The sequence below is a fragment of the Chionomys nivalis genome, chromosome 18 (genome assembly GCF_950005125.1).
Source record: "Chionomys nivalis chromosome 18, mChiNiv1.1, whole genome shotgun sequence".
NCBI classification, from domain to species: domain Eukaryota; kingdom Metazoa; phylum Chordata; class Mammalia; order Rodentia; family Cricetidae; genus Chionomys; species Chionomys nivalis.
In genome coordinates this window covers 49962507-49976674 of record NC_080103.1, presented here as the reverse complement: position 1 = coordinate 49976674, position 14168 = coordinate 49962507, and the positions used below count along the sequence as shown (strand labels likewise).

At 38.4% G+C, this 14168-nt stretch overlaps 1 protein-coding gene across 5 annotated transcripts in view; it reads left to right on the top strand.

Annotated features, from left to right (window-relative positions):
- Pdlim5 (PDZ and LIM domain 5) overlaps nucleotides 1–13899 on the top strand; it is a 157136-nt gene extending 143237 nt beyond the window's left edge. For all 5 annotated transcript variants that reach the window (XM_057793201.1, XM_057793200.1, XM_057793198.1 and 2 more), the window contains 4 exons: nucleotides 4134–4314; nucleotides 6092–6212; nucleotides 8945–9060; nucleotides 11037–13899. In XM_057793201.1, coding sequence (XP_057649184.1) covers nucleotides 4134–4314; nucleotides 6092–6212; nucleotides 8945–9060; nucleotides 11037–11126 — 508 coding nt within the window. In that variant the 3' untranslated portion in view covers nucleotides 11127–13899. The remainder of the gene's footprint in view (nucleotides 1–4133; nucleotides 4315–6091; nucleotides 6213–8944; nucleotides 9061–11036) is intronic.
- Nucleotides 13900–14168: the final 269 nt, after the last annotated feature.

The window sequence follows — 14168 nt, the reverse complement described above, 5'->3', positions numbered from 1 at the left end:
AGAAAGAACTTCTTTAGTGTTAATCCGCTGTTAATGAATTTGTTAAATTAGTGTTTGCTGACACACAGAAGGAAGTGTTTCCTTCTACATAAGCGGGCTTGCTGTTTAATCTACACATAACCCTATGGGCACCGGAGGGAAGCTGTCTTTCACTGGAACAAGGAGGATCCAGTTAGGCTGGCTTTTTCCCTCTTGTTCTGGCTTAGAGGAAAGAGCTCTGATAAAAGCAAGACCCACTGTCTCCTCATATTTTAAAGGTACAGAGTCATGTCCTCTCCTGTTGAGTATTTTCTTTACTGCTCATGTTTGAAAAAAAAAAAAAACAATGAGACATTTCAAAGTTCTTCTTTTAATAGACTAGACTATATTTTTGATTGTTAAGCTTTGTGCCAAGAAGGTATTTTTTAAATAACTTTTAAAGAATATATGTGATGGCCAGGCAGTGGTGGCAGTGGCACACACCTTTAATCTCAGTACTTGGGAGGCAGAGGCAGGTGGATCTCTGTGAGTTCAAGGACAGCCTGGTCTACAAGAGCTAGTCCAGGATAGGCCCCAAAGCTACAGAAAAACCTTTTCTCGAAAAACCCATATATTATATGCTGTGTGGTAAGGAAGAGATGGTTTAATGGATAAAAGCACTGGTGCAAAACCATGATGACCTGAGTTCAGATCCCTAACCACAGAAAAGTACGGGATCCCCAGGGCAAGCTAACCAGCTAGACTAGCTGGGATTGGCATGCTCAGAATTCAGCAAGAGATCCTACTTCAATGAGCAGTGAGGATAGTGCTCAAAAAAGAAAGCTGATGCCAGGTTTATACTTCTGCACACTCATGCATGCATATGTATAAGTATGCATATACTGCACATAGCTGCATCAAAACACATGAGAACACTCAGGCACAAACACCAAAAAGGAATACATGAAATGTTAGCCTTCTGAATTGCAAAGGGGTACAGGAGTGAAATCATGGGTAGGGCCATTCAGAGTGAAAGAAGTGTTTAGATAGACACTATTATCATAAGGACCCACAGAGTTACCTGTAATCAGGCTACCCGTTTGATTTCTGTTTGGTTTGGTTTGGTTTGGTTTTTGGCAATCTACTGCTTAATGTGATTTAAAAATAAAATGATTACTCAAAGGAGTCCAAACTGCTTGTTGCAGAAATCTGGTAGGAAATTTTTTTACGGAGCTCATGTGAACCTAACCCTGTGTGCTCTAAGAGGACCCTCTCATTAGCCTCCAGAAGAACAGGGATGAACATCATGAGGCTGCTTCCTATAGCAACGGTTTATACGGGCTAATGTATCACACCAAACATTGCTCATAAAAGAATGATTCTCAGAGGGCTAGGTCTGGTCAAGTGCTGTGATTCATAGATCCACTTCTCTTGGGTTCTGATTTGGTCATAACACATACTTCAGAAAATCTAGGAAACAGATTGTATGTTCCTTATCCAGTTATTAGATGTCTGTGTCCCATCTGCCCCCAGGGAAGCCTCCTCAGCTATTTGGGGTTAGTAGATGTGCTCCAGTGTCAAAGCTTTCATTTTAATCCAAGCCCGCATCAGTATTTACATTTCTGAAGAATGCAGAGTCTGAGGTTGAACTGACTTCTTTTAAAAACTGAGTAACCAATAAGGATCCAGGCTTTAAGGCCATTGAGTCTGTGATGAGGTGAAGATGTTTCCTAATGAAAAACTCAGGCTAACATTTTAAAAATGTTTGCATGTGTTTTAATATCCATACAGAATGTGACATAAACCCCAAAGTCCTACTGCACCCTACATTATAGTCACAATAAGTTTACCCTGGAAGTTTCTTTGACCTACACAGTCCAGATACCTAGCTGTTGGGAAAGCTTAGAACACTTAGAAAATTTTGTTCACCTTTGAGACTGTGACTTCTTGATTGAGTTTGTGGAGTGACAGTATTTGTAAAGCAGTCACAAATGGAGGGATAGCTTACTGGAGGTAACATATTTGTTTGCAATAGATAACACTATTTCTTTTCTTTTAGAAATAATGAACAGATGCCTTCCTTACTAGTCATGCAAAGCCATAGTACCTGAAGTACTCCCCTGGTCACCCTGAAATTTTAATAATAGTAAACTAATTACTTCAACTATTGCCAGCCTGTGTACAAAAGAGTATCACATTCCTAATAAGCAGGCTAAGAAAAAATAAAACTAGAGAACACTTTCTTATGTTTCACAGAAAAAATAAGTTGAATTCACATCAATACTGCCTGACTCTTGTAGAATTGAGGGCTGGATCTGAGTTAACACTAGTGATTTTTGTGAAGAAAATTAGACATGGATTTGGATATGTTGGTACCAGACTTGGTGATGGGGAGCAATCACCAATTACCAAATAGTTGGTTTTTTCTTTTTATTGGGGTGGATGTATGTGTGCGTGTGTGTATGTGCGTATGTGTACATGAGTATGTGGGTGCAAGTACTCATGTATGGGTGTGCAGAAGCCAGAGAAAGACACTGGATGTGCTCTGCCATACTTTGAGCAAGGTCTCTCTCACTGAACCAGAAGTTCACCTTCCCGACAAGTACAGGCAGCCATGGAGCGCTCAGATTCCTCCTGTTCCCAACCCCAAATCCGTAGCTACATGCTGATGAAGCCATACCCTATGAGATAGCGATTAAATGCAGATTTGTGTTTTCACAGGGTAGAAGCTGCTCTGCATGATGTTCATTGCTGTAGCATCCTGTTAGTACTCTGCCTAGATGTCCAGTGCTCCATGCTTGCTAACAGTTGCAATTGCCTGTGGTTGACTGTGATGCCGGTTGACAATAGTGAGATAGAAAGCAGAGTCTCAGCGGACTAGAGTAATACACTGGGAAGTAGAAGCATCAGCCCTTAGCTTTGTAATGTTATGATGTTTGGCATGTCTTTCGAATACTCTTTCTCCATCTGTTGAACTGAGTTCATAATAATGCCCTGGTCTATCTCACAAGAATGTTGTATGAAAAAATTAAATAAGTGTAAAAGTGCCTTGGAGGTAAAGCCATTCCATGAATAAAAGTTAGTGTGATGTAGCTACCGAAAAGTGTGTTACAGAGGTTAGTCTGCTTCATCTCCGAAGGCTTCTGACCAGATAAGGCTTCATAATGGGTTCCTGTTAGTGAACCAGGCATGTCTTACCAGTTTATGACTATAGTATTTAAGGGGACAGATCTCTATATAAATGTTTGTTACCTGGTAAAAATATGCATTAAAATCAGTCTTAACTGGCCATGGTGTAGATCATATCTATAATCCTAAGTGCTTGGAAGGCTGAGGCAGGAGGATCATGAATTTGAAGCTACCCAGGGCTACCTATTCAGTTTAAGGCCAGTTTAGGCTACAAAGTAAGATCTTGTCCCTCCCCCACTCCCAACTCTGTCATATTTAGAGAAGGGGAAGGAGAGATTGGTAAATGCTGGATATAAAACTTCAATCATGCAAGATGAATGACTTCTGGAGGTTACTGTAGAACATCAGCCGATGTTTGGTAATAGTATCATACATAGTTAAATACATTTTGAGGGTAGATCTCATATTGAATGCTCTTAATGCAAATAAAATTTTAATTAGTCATATTTGAATGAAATAAAAGCCTTCCAACTAGCTTCAAACAACTGATAAGGTACAACTCAGATTCTGTGATTCATTTAGAAGCTGAATTTGAAACATTTACTAAAGTTGAGAAATACGCATATGACATCATATGTAGGGAAGAAATGCTGAAGCCTCTCATGAAATCATTATTCTTCAGGATAAACATTGCCAAGTTGAGATTTTTTTTTCAGTTCTGCTCCTGTCTTAAACATGTATTGTTCTGTTGCATTCTCGTTCTCAGTCATAATGATGTATACAAAACGTCTCACTGTAACGCAGAGGTGCCCCAAATCCCAAGCAAATGGGAAAGAGGAGATAACTTGGCAAGGAGGATCTGCCGAGCACTCTTGTTTCTCTTCCCCTTTGTCATCACTCAGTCTCTGTGCAGGTTGCCAGTTCCACCATGCCAGTGCTGAAGAAGGAAATCAAGCAGTTAACTAGACATATGTAAGAGAGATTCTCCCCAAGCCACCGTCCAAAGTTTTCACCTTTGGGTTAAGTTGATCTCTTTCCTTTGGCAGGGGTCCTTTCCTTGTGGCTCTGGGGAAGTCTTGGCACCCAGAAGAATTTAACTGTGCTCACTGCAAAAACACGATGGCTTATATTGGGTTTGTCGAGGAAAAGGGAGCACTGTATTGCGAGCTATGTTATGAAAAGTTCTTTGCTCCTGAATGTGGCCGGTGCCAGAGGAAGATCCTTGGGGTAAGTGCTTGAAAATTCTCTGTTTTGGTGTATACTAAAGCTATGCCGATTCTTATAATAAATCATTTCATTATTTTTACTTTTTATTATTTTTCTTGTTTTATCAACCCTCTGCTTTCTTTAGTTGTGTTTATTATAAAACAAAACTAAACAGAGCTCTAAGGAAGTATATCAGACTCCTGGGGTTAGTTGTCTTTGGTTTTCCCTTACTGAGGGCTGGCTTGTCTGGTGAAAGTCTAGCCACTATGGGAAAAATAATTTACTGTGGGTGTGCTACCTCAGCAGGACCCTGTTAGCTCAGGAATGAAGAGGTCGTCCAGGACCACACACAGGAGCTTTCAGGACTGACACCTTCGCTGGTGTAAATTAAATTCCATAGCTTTTATAAGAGCAGCCTTTCCCTACTTGTCAGAGTTCAAGCATAGGACACTGATCTCATAAAATATATAAAATTTGTAAAATATGAAGCTTATAATATTTTTATTTGAATAACTATAATGTTTAAAACTGTGATTTCAGTTATAGAAGTGTACATATGATAGGAAAAACATTTCAAGCTATACTTTTTTGGCAAAAGAAAGAAATAATGATGAATCAGTACACTTCATGTCATATAACATCCAATTTCAGTGACATTGAAGAGTCAGGTGTCTACTATAGATGACCAGTAGTGTGTGTGTGGGGGGGCGGGGGGATTGATTTTAGAAGAAATCAGTGTTCATGGCTTTAACATATACAAATTGGAATGGCTTTGCTGAATTCTACCTACTATTAATTTCAAAATGAAATAATGAAACTATAGAAAAATTTGAATTATGGAGAACATGCTTAAGTAGCTTTAAAAATAGTTACAGTTATAAATATGCCACCTGACCAATTTCTATGCTATTAATTTGTACAATGTGTTGGTAATAAAGGATATAATGGCTAGCCTGTTCCTCCTAAGTGCTGACAGACAATCAGTTAGTAAGCTGTATATTAAAGTACTATTTAGTGAATAAACATATTCTGTGGATTAGAGCATAATTAATAAAATCAAGAATTGTAAAAGCCATTAGACTATAGGAAGTGAAAGAAAGAATTTCCATGTTATTAAATACTCTTCAGAAATTATTTTTCAATTGCTTTACATTTTCTCAATCAAATCGTCGAAATAATTCTTGAAAAACTAACAACCCAAACCTTTTACTGATTAAAATCTCTTCCTAGCCTTGTGTCATGGAGTCTTTAACCAGGAGGACATTGTGGGCTAGGATCCTTGCTTTTATGGATCACACTTTACTCGATGGAGTAAGTGCACAGTGTAGCCACGGCTGATTCCAAAAAGCTAAACACTCAATGAGCTGATTGGATTATACTGATTACATTATTGCTTCCATAATGCACTGGAGTTTAGGTTTGTTTTAGTTTTTAAATGCTTTCCCTTCCTTCATGACATTTTCAAGATAATGCCACGAAAGTTTTTCAGGTTAATGCATCCTGACACCCTTTGAAAGAAAGCAGAATGTGTTGTAGCGAGCATTTGTGTGATCCTTCCCTTAGTCACTGCATGTGAAGGCTTAGTAATAGTGATTATTTTGTTTATGGATTTGTATTTATGGAAAGCATACATATTGACTAGCTTTCGGTGATGTGTGACTCTGTCACAACGTTTCCCATTTCTTTGAAAAGTTCAAGACAAAGATGAAATACTATGTCTACGTTAAGCGAGTATTAAGTGTAGGTATTGGTGTGTTTATTGTCCTCTTTTTTAAATCCATCTGCCTTTCTATAACAGGAAGTCATCAATGCTTTGAAACAAACCTGGCACGTGTCCTGTTTTGTGTGTGTGGCCTGTGGAAAACCCATTCGAAACAATGTTTTCCACTTGGAAGATGGAGAGCCATACTGTGAGACTGGTGAGATAATAAACCTTTAGTGCCTTAATTAAGTATAAAGCTAAATCACTTATGTTTCTGTAAAACTGAAAGAGAAGTGTAGGCCAATGAAGTTTCCTTATTATTTTAGAGGCATTACACATTACATATTACTCAGTCTATAGCAAAACAAAATAATAAGAACTGTTCATGACTTTGTGAACATAAACATTTCCAACTTCATCATTAACATCATGAACATTAAGAAGATTAACATTACTTAGTAGGAAAAATATGTTCGAATCTCCAATCATTATAGATGTAAATTCCATCCAAAATGTAGCTTAAAGCCACTTGTTGTGGTAATGCACACCTTGTGGTTATAAATAAACGTGAGAAATGTTTAACATTTGAATGTCATTGCTTTGCTTTTTAAAGCCACAACCTTGAATAAAAAAAAAAAAGTGAAGTCATTTGCTGCCTTTTCTGAATAGGAAAGTAATCGTGGCTTAGACTGCTCTCCAGTAAAGATGTTCCTAATGATTTAGGTTCCACCTGAACAACCAGCACTTCCTTTTCCTTTGCCACATTTGCAAGTGAACGTTCTTACCATTTACTCCTTATTCAGATATTGCATATTTCAAACTATGAAGCATGCTTTCCTTTATTTTGCCTCTACTAACTACTATTAACTGAATTCCCACTGTTGAGTTTTAATCTTATTTTAGATTGAAATTCAAAGTGTGGTCCTAGAAGAAGAGATTTTTGCCCAGTGGTAAAGTTAAAGAGACTATCAGCCTTTGTCTGCAGCTGGTTCAGCATCACTTACCTCTTTGCTCAGTACTCAGGTTTTCACAGTCCCTTTAGTCCCTTAGTTAGGAAGGGTTTGGCTCTGTTCCAAATTGCTCACCAGGAAGCCCCAGAACCTCCAATAAAATACCCCATGTGTTGTTAGCAGTATAAGTTGACTGTAAAGTTCCTACCATCTTCAGAGTATCTCATGCTCTACAGCTTATTTTTTCTGAAGAGAGACTTGGGATTTGTTTAGTTGATTGACTGGTTTGTGAATTTTTTTAGCAGCTTTGTAAGACATTATGACTAACTGAAAAACATAAACATCTATCTAGGCTATGATGCTTAATGTCTTCTAAGAAATCATGACATAAGACGAATGCATTGCTAGCAGAGGGGAATCATGGTCTAAATTTTATTCTTTTCCCTTAATCTTCAACTAGTTCTTAGTAGTGTTCCCAGGAGATGGCTGCATTGGCCACTGTCCAAACACCTAGGATTCCCCTCTCTCTTCTTCCGAAACAGAATCTAACAAGTAATTCTGGCAATTCCACATCCAGTGGATGTTAGATAAGCGTCTCCTTCCCTCTCCAGTGTGCCCAGCTGGCTCTCACTCTTTGCCTGGACTTCCCAAAAGCAGCCGCAGAGTAATTGGTGCAGTGTCGACAATAGCAGATTGTGCTTGTATCCTGTAAATGGCATCTACTAGAATGAGAACCGTCCTCCTTGCTGCTTTGCCAGATTTATCTGCTGCCTCTTTACATTCTGACACTAGATTTAACCCATTTCTTATCCCTTTATTATTTCTGAACATGACTAAGATTTTATTTCTGGCTCCTCCAGGGCCTTTATACTTAACAGTTTCTTCTAACTAGGATATTTTCAGTGTGATTCCTCCTTGTTCTTCGAGTCTCATCATGACTGTTATGTACCAGAGAAGGTTTCCTCACTCTCCTATAGTGTAGTACGTACCTGTGCCCCTACCTGTTCTGTCTCATAGCACTGAGTTTTGCTTCATTGTGCTTATCACAGTCTTAACCAAAGCCTCATATGACGAGCATCCATGCCTGTCCTTTTTACTTCTCTGCCTCTGTGGTGCCTGGAGCCCTGCTTCGTAGAGTCTGGAGGTGTATTCCACATGTGGTGCTAAAGAATATTTGTCTCAAGCTGCATGTTATATGATCCCTCCCCTCCAGTGTCAGCTGGATTGACATTCATTATTAAAGGCCAAAAGTTGGCTCATAGGTCAACACAGTAGTGAAGTTGAATATAATAGAATAACAATGTGACAGCACTCCTATTTAATAATAGAAAAGGGACAAGGCCACTTTCATCAGAAGGGAATCTTGTTAGTATTTTAGAACTAATCTGTCAAGTTATTCGTGTTGTCTGAGTAAAGATTTCCAGTATGGAGTCATAAAACTGAAAGGAATATATAACGAAAGAAAGTGTGGCTGGTTTTATTGGAATAGTCCAGCTAGGAATTCATTTGTGAAAGTGTCCTGAAACCTGTATTTGAATGTTAACCAGTAAGATTTGCCACGCTTGCTCTCAGTTTATCTTAACTAGGCTCATTATTGCAAATGATTGAGAGTCCTCTTACCGTTCTTCGACACGTCCAAGTATATTGAGGACTGCACAGAACAGCGGTCTCCTGTGCATGCATCTGGACATTTAAACAGAGAGACACGGAACACAGGATATACAATAAAAAACTAAATTTTATAGTAGGTTTGCCATGCTGGACGTACATCTCAAGCAAGGCAGTGGTTTCTCTGCAGAAACTGTCCTGTTTCCCATCCAGTTCAGTGAGGAAATCCCCACCAAGCTGCCCCACCCCCAGTGGGTATTGTATTTCTCAGTTCCACCTCGGTCTTAGCCTTTGTATCTCATTTAACTCCCATTTTCCCTCTGTTTTCTGTGACCTGCCGTTCCAAAGCTTCACCGTGTACAAATTACATCTCTCTCCTAACCTGATGCAGATTATTATGCTCTTTTTGGAACAATATGCCGTGGATGCGAATTCCCCATAGAAGCTGGCGACATGTTCCTTGAAGCTCTGGGCTACACCTGGCATGATACTTGCTTTGTATGCTCGGTAAGTCGACTACTGTCCTGGCCAAGATAACAGCACTTGGGTCTTTCCTTTCCTTAAAAGAAATGAACAATGTTTTTTGTTGTTCTTAAAAGTTGGATTTGACATTATTTGGCATATAATAAGATCTTACCCCAAAGAAAATATGGCTTTTAATGCATTCTTATCTCTAAGAAGATTTTTGCCCTTTTTAAAATATGAGTTCTTAAATTCCTTTATTAAACAGTTTAAGTTATTTTTCACACATTGGGTATTTCTTAAATAGAAAACAAATTCTAAAAAACCAGATAGCCAGCAAGATGTCTCAATTTTTTTCCTGACTGAGAAATAGCACATGAATTTTCTTTTCTTTTTGAAACGGTAATGAACATGCAAAAGAATTTTACCTGTTTCATTTGCTACTTTAGTGTTCTTGGTTTTGATTTTGTTTTTGGTGTTTGTATGTGTGTGTTCGTGTGTTTACGTTATTACAGAGACTGAAGGACAGCCTCAAGTGTCACCTTCAGAACCCTGATCCCTCCTTTGAGACAGCGTTTCTCATGGGCCTACAACCTACCAATTGAGCTAACTGGGCTGGCCAGATAGCCCCAGGGGGACCCTTTTTTCTTCACTTTTCCAGCCTTGGGATTACAAGCATGCATGTACCTTGACACCCAGTATTTGTACATGGTTTTTGGGGCTCAAACTCAAGTGCTTTGTTGACGGAGCTATCCCCAACAGCTCCTTTGTCTCACTGTGTGGCTCTGGCAGACCGGGAACTTTCTATGTCAGTGATGAGGCTGACCTTAAATTCATAGCGATCCACCTGCCTCTGTCTCCTGAGTTCTGCGACTAAAGGTGTGCATCACTATACCTGGCCTTCTGAGTTTTATTTTTAATGATTCAGACAGATCAAAAGATTAACAATGACCCTAAGATAAGTCTGATCATTTATAAAGCTCATATTCAGTATTGATGCTACATTCTAGTATTTGATATCTGTTACTGCTGTTAGATGTAATATATCTAACAGTGTTTGATACCCATTCTATAAAAGAATAAATAATAATGAAATCAATTGATTTCTCCAAACATTTTCTTTGAACACTCCTTGTTTTTACTTCATTCATCGTTTAGACTTCATAAAGCTTATAAAAAGCAACTTTACATATTTGCCTTCTCAGGAAAGCCTTCTCATGAACATCGTCATTTGAGAGATAGCAGAAACGACATAAAGGGAAAAGTGGGGGTGACCTGACTACAAAACCACCGAGCAGGCAGATACTGCCCAAGATGTTCACTGTAGAGTCAAGTTAAATCAGTTCTTTCTCAAAGAATAGCTTCATCCAGAAAGTAAATGAAAGTCAGCCTATTGAGACTGGAAAGATGGCTAAGTGATTAAGAACTCTTGCTGCTCTTGCAGAGGATCCGAGTTTGGGTCCCAACACTCATATCAGTCAACCCCCAACCAGGGCTCTCAGTGTATCTCATTTCCCAAGGCACCTCCAATCACATACACATACACATACCATACTCAGACTCATACACATAATGAAAAATCAAGTAAAAAATAAAAATAATCTATGGCCAGTATATAAAAGAACAGACTGGATTTAGTCATGCTTGGCAAAGTTGTTGAGCTGTTTCTTTTTTAATTTGTTAATTTTTTATAAGAGGAAACATTTAAAAGATTGATTAGAATTTGTATACTTAGTGTGAGTCTTTGATGTATTAAAGTTTTCGTTAGGACTAAATGCTTCTTTCTCGGTAAAGAAGAGCAATCGTCAGTGTTTTAAACAAACCAGACTATGTTCCAAAAGAAAAAAAAACACACTGCTTTTCCAAGATGACATAAAATGTCATAGTAATCATGACGTGTCAGGGTGTCTGACACAACTATACACAGAGCTTGTAATCTTACTCACTGGGGACAGTCATTTCCCTTTGGGAGATTTGGTTTAAATAATGATATTCTTTTAAGTAACTCTTCTTTTTTGCAGGTGTGTTGTGAAAGTTTGGAAGGTCAGACATTTTTCTCCAAGAAGGACAAGCCTCTTTGCAAAAAACATGCTCATTCTGTGAATTTTTGAAAATCAACAGTTCCAGAAAAGAGAAGAAATTTGAAGAAAAGGGGGAAATTAAAATTATCATTTAATTTTTAGTTTTAATATTTATATGGAGTTATAAAATAATAATAACTCTGAATGGATAAATTCCAACATTAAAAACCCAGTCTGTGAGAAAATGTTTGGCTTCAGAAAGTCACAGACAGTTTGGGGTTTATTATGACTAGCCTGTATTTTCTGCCCATGAAGTAGCCTTTATAAAAATCAATTTCCTGACTACCGAACTCTTCTTAGAATAAATTAGCAAAGGATTACATTTTAGAATTAAAAACTCTAGCCTCTATGCTGAAGTGATACTTTCTTTCCTTGTAACTATGAGAATTCACAGAGGGCAATATAAGTGCCTTAGACTTTATTAATAAGAATAATTGTTTAATAAACTCATTTTATCTTTAAAATAGTAAGTAGGAGTTTAAATAAACTTTATGAGTAGGACCATGCTATCTTTTTTTTTAGTCTGTGTACATGCTTTGGTCTTATCATTGGTCCTCTTAGTAAGACAGCCCAAGGAAGTTTTTGACCATAGTTTGTTATGCAATAAGAGATGCTGTGGTCTCCTGTGTTCTTCCTAAGGCTGCCATGTTGCTTACAGGTCACAGATGCTGATGTCTTCAGATGGGGCAGTTTGTTTGCACTGTGTGCGGCTCATCGCCTGGGCTAGGCTGCAGTGTTTCTCATCTCTTATGCCGATGTAAAGATAATTCAGTAGTGCTAGACTAATAGTTTTCGCTCTCTCTTTAAAAAGAGTAGATAGAAGATAAAGAAGCTAGAGATTGGGAAAATAAAGCAATTGAGAAGTAAAAAAGAATCGCTTGCCCCTTTCAGATAATGAACTGATTAGTGTTTACAGTTGTGTCACTGACTGAATGACGATCTGGAAACTCTTTGCCTGGTAATTTTTTTCGATTGAGGATTGGGATAAGATCCAAGTTAATGTTGCTACTGTTTGTTTGTTTGTTTGTTTGTTGTTGTTGTTTGCTTATTTGGGGTTGTTCTGGGATTTTGTTTGTTTGTCTGGGATTTTTTCCTACCAGTAGGAAGTAAATCCCCTCTCATTGTGTGATCATGGAGTTAGGCAACTTTTATTCTCTGACATTTGGAAGTACAGGGAACCATGATCCATTGCTCTCATTGTCCTGTCATGTGTTCTCCTTGATTGGGCAGAGCATTGTAGTCAGGAAAGTAGTGTGGCTCACTGCCCAGTGAGAAAACAAATTATGGCATTTGATATTTTTATCTTTGTTTCTACAATGAATGAAAGCCCATGATCCTGCTGAGTTGTAACTAAATCTGTTGGGAGCATGGAGCTTTCAAAATTCAGATAGGGCACCCAGTTCTTGCTGCCTCATCTTTAAAGAGCACCTGTGCATGCGTGCGTGCATGTGTGAGCGTGCATGTGGAGGAGACCATAGGCTACAGTATTTGTTTAACCATCCCCCAGAACTTTCAAGGTATCTGTCCTGAAAGCTGCTAATTTATGGTCTAATAAATTTATATTATATGCAGATAATAACTAACTGGGGGATGAATGAACAGGAAGGGTGACACACGTTGTAAACCGGGTGTCTCCAGTAGCAGTCCAGACGGCCTCCTCACCTGTGCTTGTAGGAGTCAGTGCTGGATAGCAGACTCGCTGGCTCAGGTGCATTATTTCTCATCTGAATGTCAGGCTTTGGCTTTATCCTACAAAAGAATGGGGTTTTTTGTCTTTTAGATGCTATGCCATGATAATATTTCACAACTCATTGGCAGTTGCATATTCAAATAATTTTCTTTGACTTGGATTTATTATAAAGTTGCCTTTCCTTACAGTTTTCACTTCTATTAAACCTTTATTTCTCTGTTACTTGTGAAATATAATACTGCATTTTATAATGCTGTATTTCTCTGAATTTACTCTCTGAAATGGTAGTGTGGTTCGCTAGTTTGGCCTTGTGTCTTTATTCTTTGCCTATCATGTTGTACGGCAAGTTTCGTTTCGGTTCCTAAAACAGTGGCTCCTGGGAGATGAGTTCTCACCGTAACCAAAAGAGCCTTCTGCAGTGAGGATCAGCATGCCTTGTGTACCAGCATGTATCCTTTAGTACCTGGCAGAACACTTTACCCTCCTGGCAGGCTCCCTGAGTATCTCGTATAAATCTTCTGTGTCAGTAGCATTTTTTCATTATTACATTTTCAACATAGAACATTGAGTTTTTCTCGTGCTAAATGTTTATTTTGAAGGTTTGCTTGATAAATTCCAGATGAAACAATAGTGCATAATTCTTAATGTCCCTTATTCGATTTCTCATTTTTGAGACTTCGGGGGCCCAGATTGATACTGTTTCTCCAATTGTTCTGGACGGCTGTTGCCTGTTGAAATAGGAACCTCTGCGTATGTTCATAGCCACCCCGTGTTTCCTGTTAGTAGGGTTACCTTCTCCATGTAAAACTAAAGCCAGATTATTTGGCCACAGTATTAAAAGTGATCATTTATCTTTCAAATATTGATATAAAACCATATTTAAAATTTTCTACAACAAAATGTATTCTTTTCCAGGAACCCTAGATACTTAATGTGTAATTTGCCATACCCGTCCATCATTGTCTTTGTTTCCTTGCATTTTTAACTTTGTATGTAGTTACTCTTCTGCTTTTGGGTATGTTTTCTAACTAATAAAATCACACGAGAAATCTAATCTGCATAGTGATACCTTCATGAGCACGTACTCAATAAACACCTGCAATGGTGGTGGCACACACGCCTGCTTTTTCTCTCTGGGTAGTATGTGGTTTCACTTAAGTGAACATGGGGAGAAGTCACGTTCCTTCCTCACAGGACCAAAGAAGATGGAACAGCCCCCCGAAGAGCCTCTGCCATGGTATTGGCCAATCCCAATGACCCAGAAACAGGACATTTGAAAATTTTTACATTTACTGTGTTATCCACCTTTTGTGCTTTGCATGTATAATGTATAAAAGACATGTTTATAAGTTAGTAGATAAGCTGTCGTTAAATATGTTTGC